This window comes from Saccopteryx leptura, chromosome 1 (assembly GCF_036850995.1).
Source record: "Saccopteryx leptura isolate mSacLep1 chromosome 1, mSacLep1_pri_phased_curated, whole genome shotgun sequence".
Lineage (NCBI taxonomy): Eukaryota > Metazoa > Chordata > Mammalia > Chiroptera > Emballonuridae > Saccopteryx > Saccopteryx leptura.
In genome coordinates, this window is record NC_089503.1 from 371,604,996 (window position 1) to 371,620,623 (window position 15,628).

At 42.7% G+C, this 15,628-nt stretch overlaps 1 protein-coding gene across 1 annotated transcript in view; it reads right to left on the minus strand.

Annotated features, from left to right (window-relative positions):
* Positions 1 to 10,300, minus strand: part of PTCHD4 (patched domain containing 4) — a 191,629-nt gene extending 181,329 nt beyond the window's left edge. The window contains exon 1 of the mRNA XM_066361398.1: positions 9,872 to 10,300. Within this exon, the coding sequence (XP_066217495.1) occupies positions 9,872 to 10,300 (429 nt within the window). The remainder of the gene's footprint in view (positions 1 to 9,871) is intronic.
* Between the last annotated feature and the right edge of the window lie 5,328 nt (positions 10,301 to 15,628).

Sequence of the window (15,628 nt, forward strand, 5' to 3'; positions counted from 1 at the left end):
CACATGCATATTGTTAACCATGGAGGCAGCTCAGACTTTTAGTACAAAAAGCAGAGGGATCTATGCCCCTCATACTGCATTTACTAAAGAAATAGCAACAACTACCATATGATAGATTTTCAGCTGTGAGGGTTAAAGCATAAAGAATTTTTCATCTAATTATGAATTCACAAGAAAGTCAATTAACCAATCTGAATAAGGGCAAGATATGCATGCTTCAGGAGTTAAACCACTAGCATTTCAGAACTGATGATGAACCCTGTGCTGTGCTAAGCGCTGTGTGCACTTCCTACTCAGAGGGCGGTGCATGGACCAGGGGCGTCAGAATCCCTCACTGATGATCAGGAGTTTGAGAAGCACTGCTTCAGGTATCATAAAGATTTCATCCACTCAATGCTAAGATGTAGGTCCGCGATGAAGGAACTAAATTACGGAGTTAAAATATCTGGGCAAAATCATAGAGCTAACTAACGGAGCCAAGCAAAGATATAAACCCAGAAAATGTAGATTCATAGACTCTGTTCTAACTGAGTTCCACCAACTCTCAAGGAAGCCTTACCAGAGCCCTTGGCACCCTCACCATCGTGCTTTAACATCCATCCACACTGGCTCTTAGTTGATGCATCCAAGAGACCACGTCTTCTCCATTGTACCCTTGCTTCTCCCTTCGCCCCATGCTTGAGGACTGTTAACTCCTTTCAGCTCAGCTCACAGTCACCTCCTCAGCAAAGTCATTTCTAACATCCCTGCGCCTTGGTATCCTGCCCTCACAGCACCACAAACTGTTCCTCCAGGATAACCTATAATTTTGGATTTTTATTTTTAATTATTTTTTGTATTTTTCTGAAGGTAGAAGTGGGGAGGCAGACAGACACACAGACTCCCGTATGCACCTGACCGGGATCCACCCGGCATGCCCACCAGAGGGCGATGCTCTGCCCACCAGGGGGCGATGCTCTGCCCACCAGAGGGCGATGCTCTGCCCATCTGGGGCGCTGCTCCATTGGGCCAGGAGCCATTCTAGCACCCGAGGCAGAGGCCATGGAGTTGTCCTCTGCGCCAGGGCCAACTTTGTTCCCATGGAGTCTTGGCTGCAGGAGGGGAAGAGAGAGATAGACAGGAAGGAGAGGGGGAAGGGTGGAGAAGCAGATGGGCACTTCTCCTGTGTGCCCTGACCAGAACCGAACCCAACCCAAGACTTTCACACACCAGGCCGAAGCTCTACCGCTGAGCCAACCTTCCAGCACCACCTGTAATTATGAATTTCCACATGTGATTTTTGTCTCGTTCACTAGGCTCACGCTCCTGGAGAGCAAGCATCACATCTGTTTTATTTCTTGCTGCCTCACCACTGCCTAGAACACAGTAGACCCTTAAAATATTTACTCAAACAAACAAATGTGCATAGGAATGGCTTCTGAATCTCATGGGTCTCTGGCCCACACCAGTGGGACCCGCTGTGGCAATCAGAAATGAACGTGCTCTCCTTCCAGGTCATCAAGAGACCTGGGGAGCTGAGAGAACATCCAAAGGGAAGTGTAATCTTGGAGGCGGAACCCTAAGAGCCAGTCAGTCCTCCATCTGCCACGCACACTGGGAGCTGCTTTCAGACCTTCCGAAGCTATGAGAACCCTTTAAACATGTCTCTGCTTTCCCAAACCCAGAGCCCGGACTGTGCCTTCCTTCCGTGGTGACAGCAAAGTTCCGGTGCCCCGGGGCAGCCTCTCCATATTGGGAGGGTAACTCTGGGGAGAAAACACTGGCTGTTCGAACACAAACCCTGTAACTGCACGGAGTCCATTCACTTTGAGAGCCGCTCATCAGGTAGTATTCAGAGGCTCTGAATTCCCCCAAATGACAGAGAATAAGCGTTGATTTCAATGCACGGCTCTGCTATAAAAATCCTGTCTAAGGAAAGCATGGATTGCAAGACCAATTTCAAAATACACACCACTGTAATAGTGTGTTTCTTTTCCCCAAATACTCTTTTGGCTCCTATGTATAGCTCCTATACCTACGTTCTCGTTCTCGTAGTATTGACAGCAATAGTCTAACTCGGGTTTCAAGTTGCTACTACTGTGAAATAACTGCAGAGAGGCTTGAGAAAAACACTGCTGATTCTTTTTTTCTTAAAGTGGTAGATTTCATTTCAACATTTTTGGAAAATTTTGAACAACAGTAATCAGCTGTAAGTTTAACCGGGTGACAGGCCCCATGAGAGATGATAGGGATGAAGGTTTCTCACTGGGGAACAGCTGTTTGGTACTTTTTCGGGTGTTTCCTCAGTGTTCTCTACCACAAGACTCAATGACAGGGCTGTGAGCTCAATCACTCAATTCTCATAGGGCGTTTTTGTTCTGAATCAACACGTTACTTTCAACTCAAGCAATGACTGAGGAAGACTAAGGTCAACCTTTGTTTTAGACCTGGGCTTCTCAAGCTCACTTTCAAGTGCGTCTTTCTCACCTGGGGAGCCTGCTACAATGCAGATTCTGGTCAGCAGGTCTGTGCTGAGGACTGGGGAGTTTTCATTTCTAACAAGCTACCAGGGGCTGCTGCCGTTGCTGGTCCGTACACAACACTTTGAGAAGCAAGGTCTTAGAAAACGCAACGAAATTAGTTTTTGTGCCTTGTAATGCCACTTGGCATGCTTTTAAGTCAGAAGTATTGCCTAAATGCTTGTGTGGGCCGGGGCTGTGATGAATGTAACTCTGTCTAACTCACACTGGCAGAAACAATCAGAGAAATGAGTCACTCCCATGATTCCATGCTGGGGACTGAGTCAAGGAAAAAATAGACCTGCTGTCCAATCTAGAGCTGTCTCATGCAAACCTAGAGTCTTGGAATTTCCAGATATTCTCTTTAACAGTGTTCACATTGAGCATACCTAGACATGTCTTCATGCATCTGGAACAGGTTTGAACATATGCTGATCAACTTTAAATTTGAATTAAAAGCAACGTGGTCCAATCATTATGTAATAACTAATAGGTTAAAATAAAAAATATTCTGCAAAAAAGAATATGTTTTGAAAAGCACATCCTACCTTGTTTCAGTTATACTAATGTTTAAAGTAGAATAGATTAAGGAAAAAAATGAACATTTGACTTAATTATTGCTTAACATAGCAGAAGAGGCAAAGGAGTGCTTTAGGCAGGAGGTTGGGGTGGCCTTAGTCCCTTCTGAACTTCCATCCCGCTGTTCCTCTATCTCTGCCTTCTCCTCACCCTCTGCCAAGTCCTTGGTGATTTTGGGCCACTGAGGAAACCTCTATTAGCTCAGCTGATGGTAAGGAAATGAGAACAATGGAGAGAACCATTTATGATCCATTTTTTAAACCCTTCCTTAATTTTTGAATTTCAAAAATGGAAAGAAACATAAATACTTACAAAAATTATTTACTTCAGTGTAAGTAAGTTTTTGTTGAAACAAAGGAGCAGGATCTAGGTCCCAATACTAAGCAAGTCTTTTGCCTACTTGGGCACTCTGAAAAATTTAATAAACAAACTTCTCCTGTTACAGTGGCCAGGAAATATGTGTGCAACAATTTAGTTAGGAAACTATGATTAACACCCTTCAACAGCATAGTTCAAATCTAATCAAGAAAATCTAGTTTACTCCAGACAAAACATATTTTAAAATATATCCCTACATATACTGTAATGACACTACCACATGGTGGAATATTACAGAAGAATCCTAGAACTTGAAGCCCAGATTCTGGTCCAATGGCACATAATTGCTCTTTAAAGAACAGGGGTGAGAACTTTGGTCTCCTGATTATTTCTCAATATAGTCCTCATTGTATTATTATATCATCCCATGTTATCTCATCAATTCTTTTTTCCTGATGCCTATTTAAGGTAGAAATACTCCAGCTTGTCTGACACATAAGCTCGTGGTTCAGAACCTTGGGTGACATTACATGATTCTCACTTTCAGTTGAGCCTGGAGCATCTAGTTTATTCTAAATTGATGCGATATTACATTAAAAGTGAAATTTTTGCCCACGAGGAATTTGCTAAACTCTTGTGGCAGGTTCTACAGTAGCTACGCACTGGGGGTTTACCCGAACTGGAGGTTTCCCTCCCGTATTCATGAGTAAGGGAATGGAAGCCTCAGCTCATCTTCATTAGGGCTGGTCTCTTGGACTGAGAATGGGGTTGGTGTGAAAGGGTATTTGTGGTCTTTTAACATGGATTTCACACGACTTGGGATTTACAGCCCTCGTGCTTTCTTAGTACAAAGGGCTATTGTTACCGACAATGGGGAAGGCTGTACTAGGACTAACACGGTACTGTGGTTAAGAATATGAAGTTCAATACCAGACTGACCTGGATTTAAATTCCTGCTTCAAAATGTACTACTTTGAGGACCTTATAGACATCACTTAACCTCTTGGTCTTTAGTTTTCTTACCTCTAAAATGGAAATAGCCCTGGCCAGGTAGCTCCGTTGGTTAGAGCATCGTCCTGATATGTCAAGGTTGTGAGTTCAATCCCCCATCAGGGCACATACAAAATACAATGAATACATAAATAAATGGAATGACAAATTGGTGTTTCTCTCTCGCTCTCAAAAATCAATCAATAAATACAAATTTAAAATATATTTAAAATGGAAATAAAGACTCCCTCTGGCTCAGAATTGCTAACATGAATGACTTGTTGTGTATAAAACACCAATGTCACTAAAGACACAACCTAAGCATACAGTAAGCTGACCATGTTTTCCCTTATTAAGAGACAGAAATGAAAATGTAAGCCTACATCGAAATAGCAGAGAAGATCCTGTCATGAACGTCATATGAGCTTTTAGAATAAATTAGGTAGCCTGACCTTTAGTGACACAGTGGATAAAGCATTGGCCTGGCCTGCTGAGGTCACCAGTTCAAAACCCTGGGCTTGCCCGGGTAGGGCACATATGAGAAGCAAATACTACGAGTTGATGCTTCCAGCTCCTCCCCCTTTCTCTCTCTCTCTCTTCCTCTCTTCTCTCTAAAATCAATAAATAAATCTTTTTAAAAATAGAATAAATTAGGCAAAGAATTGTATGGAAAAACTTTTCTTGGAAATCTCTAACTTCAGTCTTCAGTTTCCACATTGGCTTAAGTTGCCCTTCCATTGAGATCAGAATTAAACAACTAATGGCAACATCTTCCAGCTCTAGAAGATGTATTCCACGTGTACCCAAAGAAATACTATATTTTGTTAAAAATCAGGAAGTGTTGATTTGTTCCTATTCTTAAATGTGGTGCATTGAGACACACACATTCCACTTAAAAATGTGTCTAGAGGTGTATTATTAATGAAATTTAATGAAAAGAACAGGCTGCCAGGAAATCAAATATGCACCATCCTTTTCTCACCATTCACCATCGACCATATTTGTCTGCTTCTTCTTTATTTAGTTTTTTACTGTGGCCAAAATAAAGACATGGGGAAATATGGAAATTGTTCCTTTCTTAGAACAAGCCAGATGGAAAAGAGCGGTCATGATGACCTACCTAAGAGGCAACGAAATATTACCTGCAACCACCTGAGCCACTTGGATTACAGTAAAAATATTTCTTGGAGTCCAGAGTAGTCCTTGCTTAACAACTGTCTGTTTCATTTTAATCCAGAGTCTGGTTTCAACATGTTATATATTTAACTGAAAAATTCAGTCCGGCCATTTATACGAAATGAATGTTTTAATAGGTGAAAAAAAAAAAAGGCTCTGAAATTATTGAGGTCAAAGAGTACTCTGTAGAAATTTGGAAAATGTAGAGAATACCTTTAAAATGACAGAATGCCACAGAGTATTGAGAAGTGATGGTGATTTTACGATATGGCAGTATAAATGTATAAGTGAATCAAGAGACTAATCATTGATGTGAATGAATACTATCTACATAGAACCAGGCAAGGTTGGGCTGGAGGAAGGTGAGCCCGTACAGAAGGCATATAAGCATGACCTTTGTGTCTAATCGAAGCTATAATAACAAAAAGACGGTAATGAGAGGCACAGTTTTAGAGTTCCTATTATATAGGTGTGGGGATTTCAGATTTTAGCCTCTATTCTGCACAGGTTTTGAAAATGCGTGTACATTTCATTTCTTCTGTAGTATTATTCTAAGCTGACTGCTGCTTTCTTTCATCCCAGTTTTATCTGAGCGTCTTTTTAGAATCTTATACCAGCAACTTTCTGTGTCCCTGCTCGTCTGGATCATTTTGTCAAGATAATCATGTTTATCAGTTCTAAATCTTCCTGTGCTCAGAACTACTTGGGTGACTTAATAATATTCGGGAGATGCCCTTATGATTGTCACAGCTGAAGTTTTTGACCACTCCTTCCTGTCAATCAGTGTTTATACATCCTCAAACTATCTCTAAGCACTGACCTACTGGCTTCTTTCATGTCAGGAGGTTGCCAATTCTTACTCACACTATCCAGCCATTGCTATTTATTTTGCATTTTTTTTCTTTAACTTCTGACTTTCTGCCGGCCAACAGCATCTTCCAGCACTAAAATTTTCCATATTGTCCTGAGTTGGAAAGATTAGTGATCCAAGATGACAGAGGAAAGCAAAATAAATTAGATAGCCAAAAAAATGTACGTATAAAACATTCCCCCAAATCTCATATACCAGAAGTTCTCAAACTTCAGCATGCAACAGCGACATAAGGATGCTCATTGAATATCACTGTCACACAGCAATTAAAATTATTTTTCAAGTAATATGTAATTAAAACAAAAGGACATCTCACCTTGCTCTGTGCCAGGGAATTCTTAACCTGAAAGTCACTGGAGATCCTTTGATAGGATTTTAAGTACCCATAGTACTGCACAAATCACATTTTATACTACATTAGCTTATGTGAGACTACATCTGGATGCTTGAGAGTACCCATTGTTCTCAGAAGAGTCTTAAAAGATTCATTTACCCAAACATAGCTGAAGAACATCACTGATGTCATACAGAGGAAGTCAAGCCAATGCATTTGAGGAGACAGTGACATTAGAATATAGCAGAATAAGGTCTTTACAGTTTATAGAGCCAATTTATAATTCTGTTCTATTTATGGTTAAGTGGATGTTGGGAAATAAGTTTGTAAAATGTGATTTTTATGTTTGCTCCCTTTTATTGTTAAAAATGGCCACTGCCAAAGTATGTGATCTGCTAATTACCTTCCTGCTTGAGAAGAGTCATTGTTATGCTAATGTTTGCTGGAGGAGGGGTTTTCGTGCCAAGAAAAGTTTGTGAGGAAGAAGGAGAGGAAGAAGAAGCCAAGATGAAAGGGAAGGAGAGAGAAGCCAGTTTGTGCTGAGAGCAAGAAGCCATGTTGGCAGACGGGAAACCAGAGGTGACTTAGACTAGTAGGGGCCTTTGACTCTAGGAAAAACTGGAAAAGATTCTCCTGGTTGTGGAACCGGAGAATGTGTGAGTGGGTTTTGGTGTCCTGTGTGTGTTTGCCTCACTGGCCAGTTGTGAGACTAGAGTAAAGGAATAGCCCACCATCCTCTGGCTCCGCTGTTTCTTTACCATCTGCCCGAATCTAACATAAACCTGCACCTGCCTGGCAGTGGCAATGGCCATGACTACTGGCCTTACAGTCAAATATTCTTACTACACTGACTTTCATAATCAATTACTCCATTCTTTATGATTAACCACTGAGTCCTTCCAAGATATAGATCGACCAACCAATCAGGCAAAAAGTTTAGACAAAGCTCCTATTATGGGCCTAGGACGGTGTTGGCTCAATGGTGGACCCAAAGATTTGAGTCCCTACTTATAAGTAACTCTGGGTAGGAACAATGACTTCTACTTCTTTTAAGCCCCATGGGGAAAGACCTTGATTTTTGTGCCTCAAACTCTGTCTCATGTGCTTAGATGAGCACCTCGTAAATCGCAGAAGCATAACCAATGGTTATCATATGAGTGAATTAGAGACCTCAGTGTTCTGTACTATAAACGGCATGATGATATAGTCAGATAAACAAAACGTCCACAGTGGCTGATTGGACAAAGCTCTCACACTTGGACAGTACTGCTGAATAAAGGAAATAAGGGACCCAACTAAAAATGTATATCAATAACTGCAAACAAGCCTTAATAAATTGAAGTTTAAATACAACAGTTTTACACCTTTCTTTACGCCAGACGTTTGGCATAAAAAGAAACTCAGTTGGAAGGCTATAGTTTGAGAAGATCACTCTCAACCGCATCCTTTTCTTTAGCAAGCAATAATGCCAATGTCAAAGGATTTGGGAAACAAAAAGCATGCTGCACAACCACATATATTGATGATATTTCCTTCAATAAGTGTGAAGCAGACAAGCCCTTACCTAGATTTCAAGCTGATGAAACATCTGTCCAGTTTATCTAAATCTCAGGAGGCTATTCAACTAAACAAGGGACTGAAACCCTGTCAGCCTCAGGATGCATTTAAATAAGGACATGTTAAAAGGAAGCAGGTGATGAGGTTTCCTGAACATAATCCTTAGTTTCTAAGTGCTTTAAACCTTCTTTCAGTTTAGGAGAAAAAGCCTTTTGATCTCAAAAATCCTACGAAAATTATTTTTTGTGTATAGATATTGATTATATCAGATAAATAGAACTATTAGGATTCCCTCCATGTTGACCATCCATTTATCCTTATGGAAGCACACACATACCCCCTCATGCACATTAGAAGAAAGAAAATTCCTTCTTCTGGGGAAACACCTGTCCTGTGAACTCTTGGTTGTGCAGCCGCTGAGCCTGCCCAGGGCTGAGCATACAAATGGTGCAGTGACTCTTCTGGAAGTCACATTTGTCCCGGAAACTTCAGTCACCTGGAGAATGCATGACTCCTTGGCTGCAGCAGGTCAATCCTGACAGTGTAGGATGTTTCAAAATCTCATTTGAACAATACAGTTTAAATTGAGTGTTTAAACAGCACAACCTATTTAGTGCTGAAATAGTCATTCTTTGGAATTTTTGCTGACTGGGCATTTTTTTCTTTTCTTTTGCTGTTATACTAAGCTTGTCTTGGTTTGGATTTATTTTTTTATTATTATTAGAAGAAGAGAATAGGACTCAGTAAACTAGTATATCAATTAGTTGCACATTCCCATTTTCACACAGAGAAACAATTTCTGCTTCTTTTGCTATGCCAACGCACATACACACAATTCCTGGAATCACAAGTACATTCATACCCACTGCTCTCAGACACATTCACAGCGCACTGAGCCACAAACTCCGCACATGTCCGAATCAAGCCAGGCTGAAGATGCAGAGGTGGGTATGGCACCAGGTGGATGTGTCATCAGTAATAAGAAATACATAGAACCCCATAATGAAAAGAAATCCCCCATGTTGTTCAGGAATCCCCCTCCCCCCTTCCATTCACTGATTTATTAACCCTGAACAAAGATGTAATTGCAGGGTCTCAGAAACAACTTTTTTTTTTCCTTTATTATTATTATTATTATTATTATTATTCATTTTTTGGCATTTGTTTTGTTTGGCTTTGAATTTCTCAATATCAAGTCGTACCATTCATTGACAGTTTTCTTCACTCAGTTTGCCCATCTTTTCCCCCCAAAATGAAAGAAGCATCAGCTTCTGAGTCATTAAAGGATGAGACCGCTGCATTTTCTTTGCTTGTTTAGGGCAAGAAATGAAGTGCTGCCTCTTTAATTGGCAGAAGCATGCAGGAGGAGCATACCTTTAATTTAGTGTTGGGATACCTCACTTGCACCCTGGCTGTTGTCTTATTGGAGACGGCAGCCTGCCTGAGATCCTCTAGCACTGAAATAATATCATCCAGCACGCATTTCTTATCCTGATTTCTCAACACACACAGATGGGAAAAAGTATAATTATAGCCCTTGTGGTTCACCTTCATTTCCAGCACGGCTCGGTGGGTCTGCAGGATCCCCTCAGCCTGGAGCAAAATATTGTCCCCGGGCGGGGAGAGGAGGATCACCCTGCCATACCTCCCAGGGGTGTGTAAGTCCGAATAGAGCTGGCTTTTGGACTGGTCCAGGGGGAAAAGGCTGCCGGCCAGGCTGCGCTCGATCTTGGCCAGGCTGTGGCTGGGAGCGACCAGGCGCTCCAGGTCGCCCTCGGGCTGGAAGCGTTTGAGCGCGCTGAGGCCGAAGGTGATGGTCAGGACTGCGGGCACGGTGAGGAAGAGGACCGGGTGCCGGCTCACGCACAAGCCCAGCCTGTGGCAGAACGACCGGAGCCCTCTGCGAAGCACCTGCCGCAGCAGCATCCTCCACCAGATCCAGCTTGCAGGCGCTCCCGGCCGTCTTAAAAAGCACATGTGACATGTGTAAGCAGCGTCAGGCTACTCCCCCACCCCCACCCCTCTCAGCCTCCCGCCCCCTCGGGGCCAGCCCCCTCCCCACCGCCGCCGCCGCCTCCCCAGCCGCCTGCGCGCTCACCCCCGACCACTCCGCCGGGTCTCTCCCCGGCCCCACCTCCATGCGCTCTACTACTCTCAAACACTGCAGCAAGTTGCAGCAAGGCGGGCAAATAGCGCCAGCGCGCGTGGGGGCGAGCGGCGGGCGCGGCGGGGGGCCCCGGCGGCCCACCCCCCCCCCCCCGGGGCCTCCCCGCGCCCTCGCCGCCGCCCGGGCTCCCCGCTCACCGCGTGAGCAGCGATCCCGCGCTCTAGCCCTTCATCTCGCTGCTGCAGTCCCCCGGCCTCCCTCGCTGGAGGTGGTTCCGTGCGGAGCGTCCCACAGATGTGGATTTCCTCTCGGTCCCGGTGGGGTTCGGGGCCGAACTGGAACCATGTGCCTCGGTGTTGTAAGAAGCAGACATGTGCCCCATCAGGAGCGGGCAGGGGAGGTGGGGGGGCGGTGAGCAGGGCGGGAGCTGGGCTGGGGGGGAGGAGGCAGCTAAGCTTTTCTTTTTTTTAAGATGCTGATAGTTATTTTTAGAGTTTTGTTTTCCCTCTTTCCTCCCCGCTGGAGTGAATGGAAGAGGAAATGGGTGAAGGTGCTGCCGGCCCATTGGAGCGGAGGCGATCAGAGCCCGGGAAAGGCTGGGCGGATGTGGAGGGAGGGAGCTCCTGGGGGCGGGCTGCTGTGTGGCCCCTGCTGGTGCTCTGTGCCCTCGGATTCTGCTTTTCGGCGGAAGAAAGGGTACAGAGAGGATGCTGCCGCGTTTTTAACACACCACAAAGCCTGCGAGGGATTTTCTTACAGCACCTTCCACGCTGTCATTCCACAGATAGTCGGCTGCAGCGAGGGCTGCCAGAGACCCCATCTACCGGCGGCGGTGCGCTGGGCTCCAGGGATCCCTTCCTCACTCTGGCGACTGGAGAGGAGGCATTTGCCAATAGTAGTCGCTTGTGTGTGCGTGTGTGTGTGTGTGTGTGTGTGTGTGTGTGTGTGTGTGTGTGTGTTTTGAAGATCTACAGGCAATATGTGGTTTCTCATAAAATAAATTATTCACATCATGTGCTTTTGAAGTTTAGGACAGAAAAGTTCTTAAAAGCTAGTTTCGGTTTCCCAATTTCTCTTCTACCCTGCGCCACTGAATTCGGTTTCTAGCCATCTGATTTGTTCTGAGATGAAGCGGAAGGAGAGGCTATCTAATATTGTCCCGTAAGAGGAATTCCAGGAAAAAATACATTGTTTTTAGACACTCATCAAATAAATTTTGCCTGAATAAAGAGGGCTACATGGATAGGGAGAAGTGCTTTGGAGTTACTTGATGTGTAAAACAGTCATCTTCACCAATCCGAAAAGAAAACTCTTAACAGGTACAAGTCCTCCCTCAGCACACAGAAGCGTGAAGGTGAGAAACTCGCACCTGCAATGGATCAACTTCTTAAACCTGACTATTAGTGTGTGTGTGTGTGTGTGTGTGTGTGTGTGTGTGTGTGTGTGTGTGATCTTACCTATTAGATCTTTCACAAGTTCATGTTCTGGAAAGACTAGGAAGAAATCTTGAGGACAAATTCTGAAGTTTGGTTGTGAACTGGAGACCAGCTTTCCAAAGTCTGTTCTTTTTGCATTGATGTCACAGAGAAGATTGAGTTTCAGGAGATGATTTGTTTACATTTTCTTAATGACAATGAAAGGACTTGTTCTTCATTAAATGGATAGAGATGCAAACAAAGCAAGGGACCCATTCTTTCAACAAATAGAGGCTTTTTATTTTTGCTGGTGGAATCTATCCTTCAGTTACCCAGAGGCCAATGAGATAGCAGAGAACCCAGAACCGCAGGCCATGCTTGTGGGCAGTAGTCTAAAGAGTGGTGTTGTACTTAAGGAAAAACTCTAGACTTTAAAAATTGAAAGTGAACTTAGTGACCATCAGTTTGAAATTCTACCAAGGGCAAGAATTGCTTTGAAAATATCATTATTCTCTATCCACCCCATACTGCAGAATTCTCCTTATGTAGGAACCTACTCATTTTTCTAGGAAGCCCACTCTATTTTTAGACAGCCCTTTCCTTCTGTTTAGCTGAACTCAATCTCCTTGCAATATTCATAGACCAGTCCTCCCTCTCCTTCAGTGGGAAAAGTCCCCTTTGCATAACTCTCAGACCTTCATGTCACTTCATATAATGTATTTAATTAGTGCAACATAATGGGAATTTGTTTCTTTTTTTTAGCTCTATAGCAAAAAGGACATGTATTGTCTATTTTCTATACCCTCTTTATTTTATTAAGCATGCTTGGTTATATCTTATACATGAAGTTTACTAAAAAATGATCTTTTTGAAAAACATATACTAATAGATTTTAGGAATGGACAGTTGAATAAATTCCGTAGTTCACTTTATAGATAAGGACATTGGGAACGGTAGAGGTTACATAAGACAAAAACCATACTTGGTCTGATTGGTGGTGGCACAGTAGACAGAGCATCCACCGAGAATGCTGAGGTCGGTTCAAAACCGCCCAAGTTTGCCAACGCCATGGTCGCTGGCTTGAGTGTGGGCTTGCCAACTTCAGCACAAAGGCCACTGGCTTGAGCACGGGGTAAAAATAAATACTCAGAGTTGTTTGCAAAAATGAGACCAGCATCCACAGTGTCCAAACCTCTTGCTTCTCGACGCATTGCATTGTCCCTGGCAGCATCGGGCCTGACCCTCCCCTCCGTTTTCTGCAGTGAACACATAGGTCAGAATTGTTTCCTCTCTCTATAGTGCTTCTATTTCCGACACCTCTCTTCCCAATGAATTCAATGGAATTAGAGAAGAATAAAGGTAAAGCCAGGTAACTGACTAAATATTATACTATTATATATTTCTAAAATGAACTACTCTGGTGTAAATGCAAATCATGTTGTAGAATTATATGACATCAAAATGCATCCACTAAATATTAAGTGAAAAAGTATGTTCGGTATGAAACCACTTTGAAAAATACAAATAGACACTGGACAAAATAAAATATGCATTAAAATGTTTCTTTTTATTGCTAGATTGTGGGATAATGGGTGATTTTTAAAAAAAAATTTTTTTTGATTGATTCTAGAGAGACAAAGAGGAAGGGAGAGAGAAAGAGGGAGAGAGAGAAACATCCATTTGTTGTTCTACTTTAGTTGTGCATTCACTGGTTGCCTCCTGAACGTGCCCTAACTGGGGTTCAAATCCACAACCTTGGTGTTTGGGGCCAATGCTTTAACCAACTGAGCCAACCAGCCAGAGCTGAGTTATTTCTTTTTAAATATAAAACCTTCTTAAAACTAGAAGTTTTACATTATAGAAAATTGTAAAGAGAGTACACAGAACACCCTTATATACCAAGTATTAATATATCACATTAAGATGGTATATTTGCTAAATTAATGAGCTGATGTTCATTCATTATTATTAAGTAAAGACCATACTTTATCCGGATTTCTTTAGTTTTTACTCCAAGGTTCCATTCAGGACAACACATTGCGTTTAGTCGTCTAGTTTCCTTAGATTCCTCTTGGCTGTGACAGTTCCTCACCATCCCTATTTTGGGTGACCTTGACAGCTTTGAAGAGTAGTGAGCAGGTATTTTGAAGAATGTCTCTCAATTTGGAACTGTCTGATGTTTTTCTTATTATTAAGGTAGAAGTTCTACGGAGCAATAACACAGAGGTCAAGTGTCATTGTTATTCTGTCATATCAAGGGGACTGGTTTCAGTAGTAAGGACATCTCTTATCTCACCTAACAAGATGTCCAGAAGCACAGTGATTACAGAGCTGGGTAATTTGAGGTTCAAGGGTGTCATTAAGAATCCAGGTCCTCTTCCTCATTCTGCTTCGCCCACCCCAGGGCCAGAAGCTTTTATGCTCTCGTTGGCAACACATCCAAGGGAAACATGATCCTAAGGAAAAAGAAGCTGCCCTTTTCCGTGCATCTCTTCTAAAAGTGGAGTCCCACACACACTTGCTCTGAGTGGCATTTCCCATGCGCATGTCTAAATCAATCACTGGTGAGAGCAATCATGGCACAGTAATTGGCTGAGACCAACCTGGGCTCATGCGGGGCCTGAGAATGCGGCCAACCTCCTCTCTGAGCACATTGTCATATGGGAATGTTTGGGAGTTATATTTTGTTAGTGTGTTTTGTTTAAACAAAAGGTTCTTTAGGACAGAAAGTAGTGTGATGGCAGGAATGTATAGCTGTTGGGCAGCTGACACTAACCTTGGTGCTGAGTGTTTCTATACGGAGCAAATTAGTTTCTGGAGACCACGCTTTCTGAATGAAAAATAGAGCTATAACCTTACCAACGTATCGATTTTCTAATTTGTAATTCATTTAGGTTAAATGCTTTATAATGGTACACAAAGGAAGTCCAGTGATATTTGATATTATAAAAGTCACTTTAATTTCAATAAGATACAAATATGTATTATTCTTCTGGAAAATCCAGTATCTCTGATCACCATATCTATGTGGGGTGGAAATCATTGACCCAAGGAGTTTATATATGTGATCATCTTGACCTAATTAATGTTATGAAAAGTATAGATAGGATTTGCATTAATTGGTAACTTAAATTCCTATAAGGTTGTACATTAAATTTTGCTGGTATGTTCAGTCTCATCACCATGTCATTGTACCCTGAATGCTTAGAACCAAAAATAAATACCCTTTCCTTTTATTTTTTCCTTCTTTTTCAAGTGAGAAGAGTGGAGATGGAGAGATAGACTCCCACATGCAACCTGACCGGGATCCACCCAGCAACCTCCATCTGGGACCATGCTTACAACTGAACCATTTTTAGCACCTGAGGCAGAGGCTCCACGGAGCCATCCTCAGCACCCTTGGCAGATGTGCTCAAACCAATCAAGCCATGGTTGCCGGAGGAGAAGAGAAAGAGAGAGAGTGAAGGGGGAGGGAGAGAGGTGGGGGAGCAGATGGTCACTTCTCCTGTGTGCCCTGACCAGGAATCAAACCTGGGACATCCACACGCTGAACCGACGTTCTACCACTGAGCCAACTGGCCAGGGCCTACCATTTCCATTCTAATAGTAACATATCCATACTATATATTCAAAAAAAGCACAAAATAGTATAGACATTTATAAATTTATGCCATTTATAAATAAGTAATCAGTATATAAGAACTAGTATTTTCTTATGGTAGAACATGGTAAAATTTCTAGACATTTCAGGTAATTAAGGTTCTGTTTAATTGTTCTGTTAGT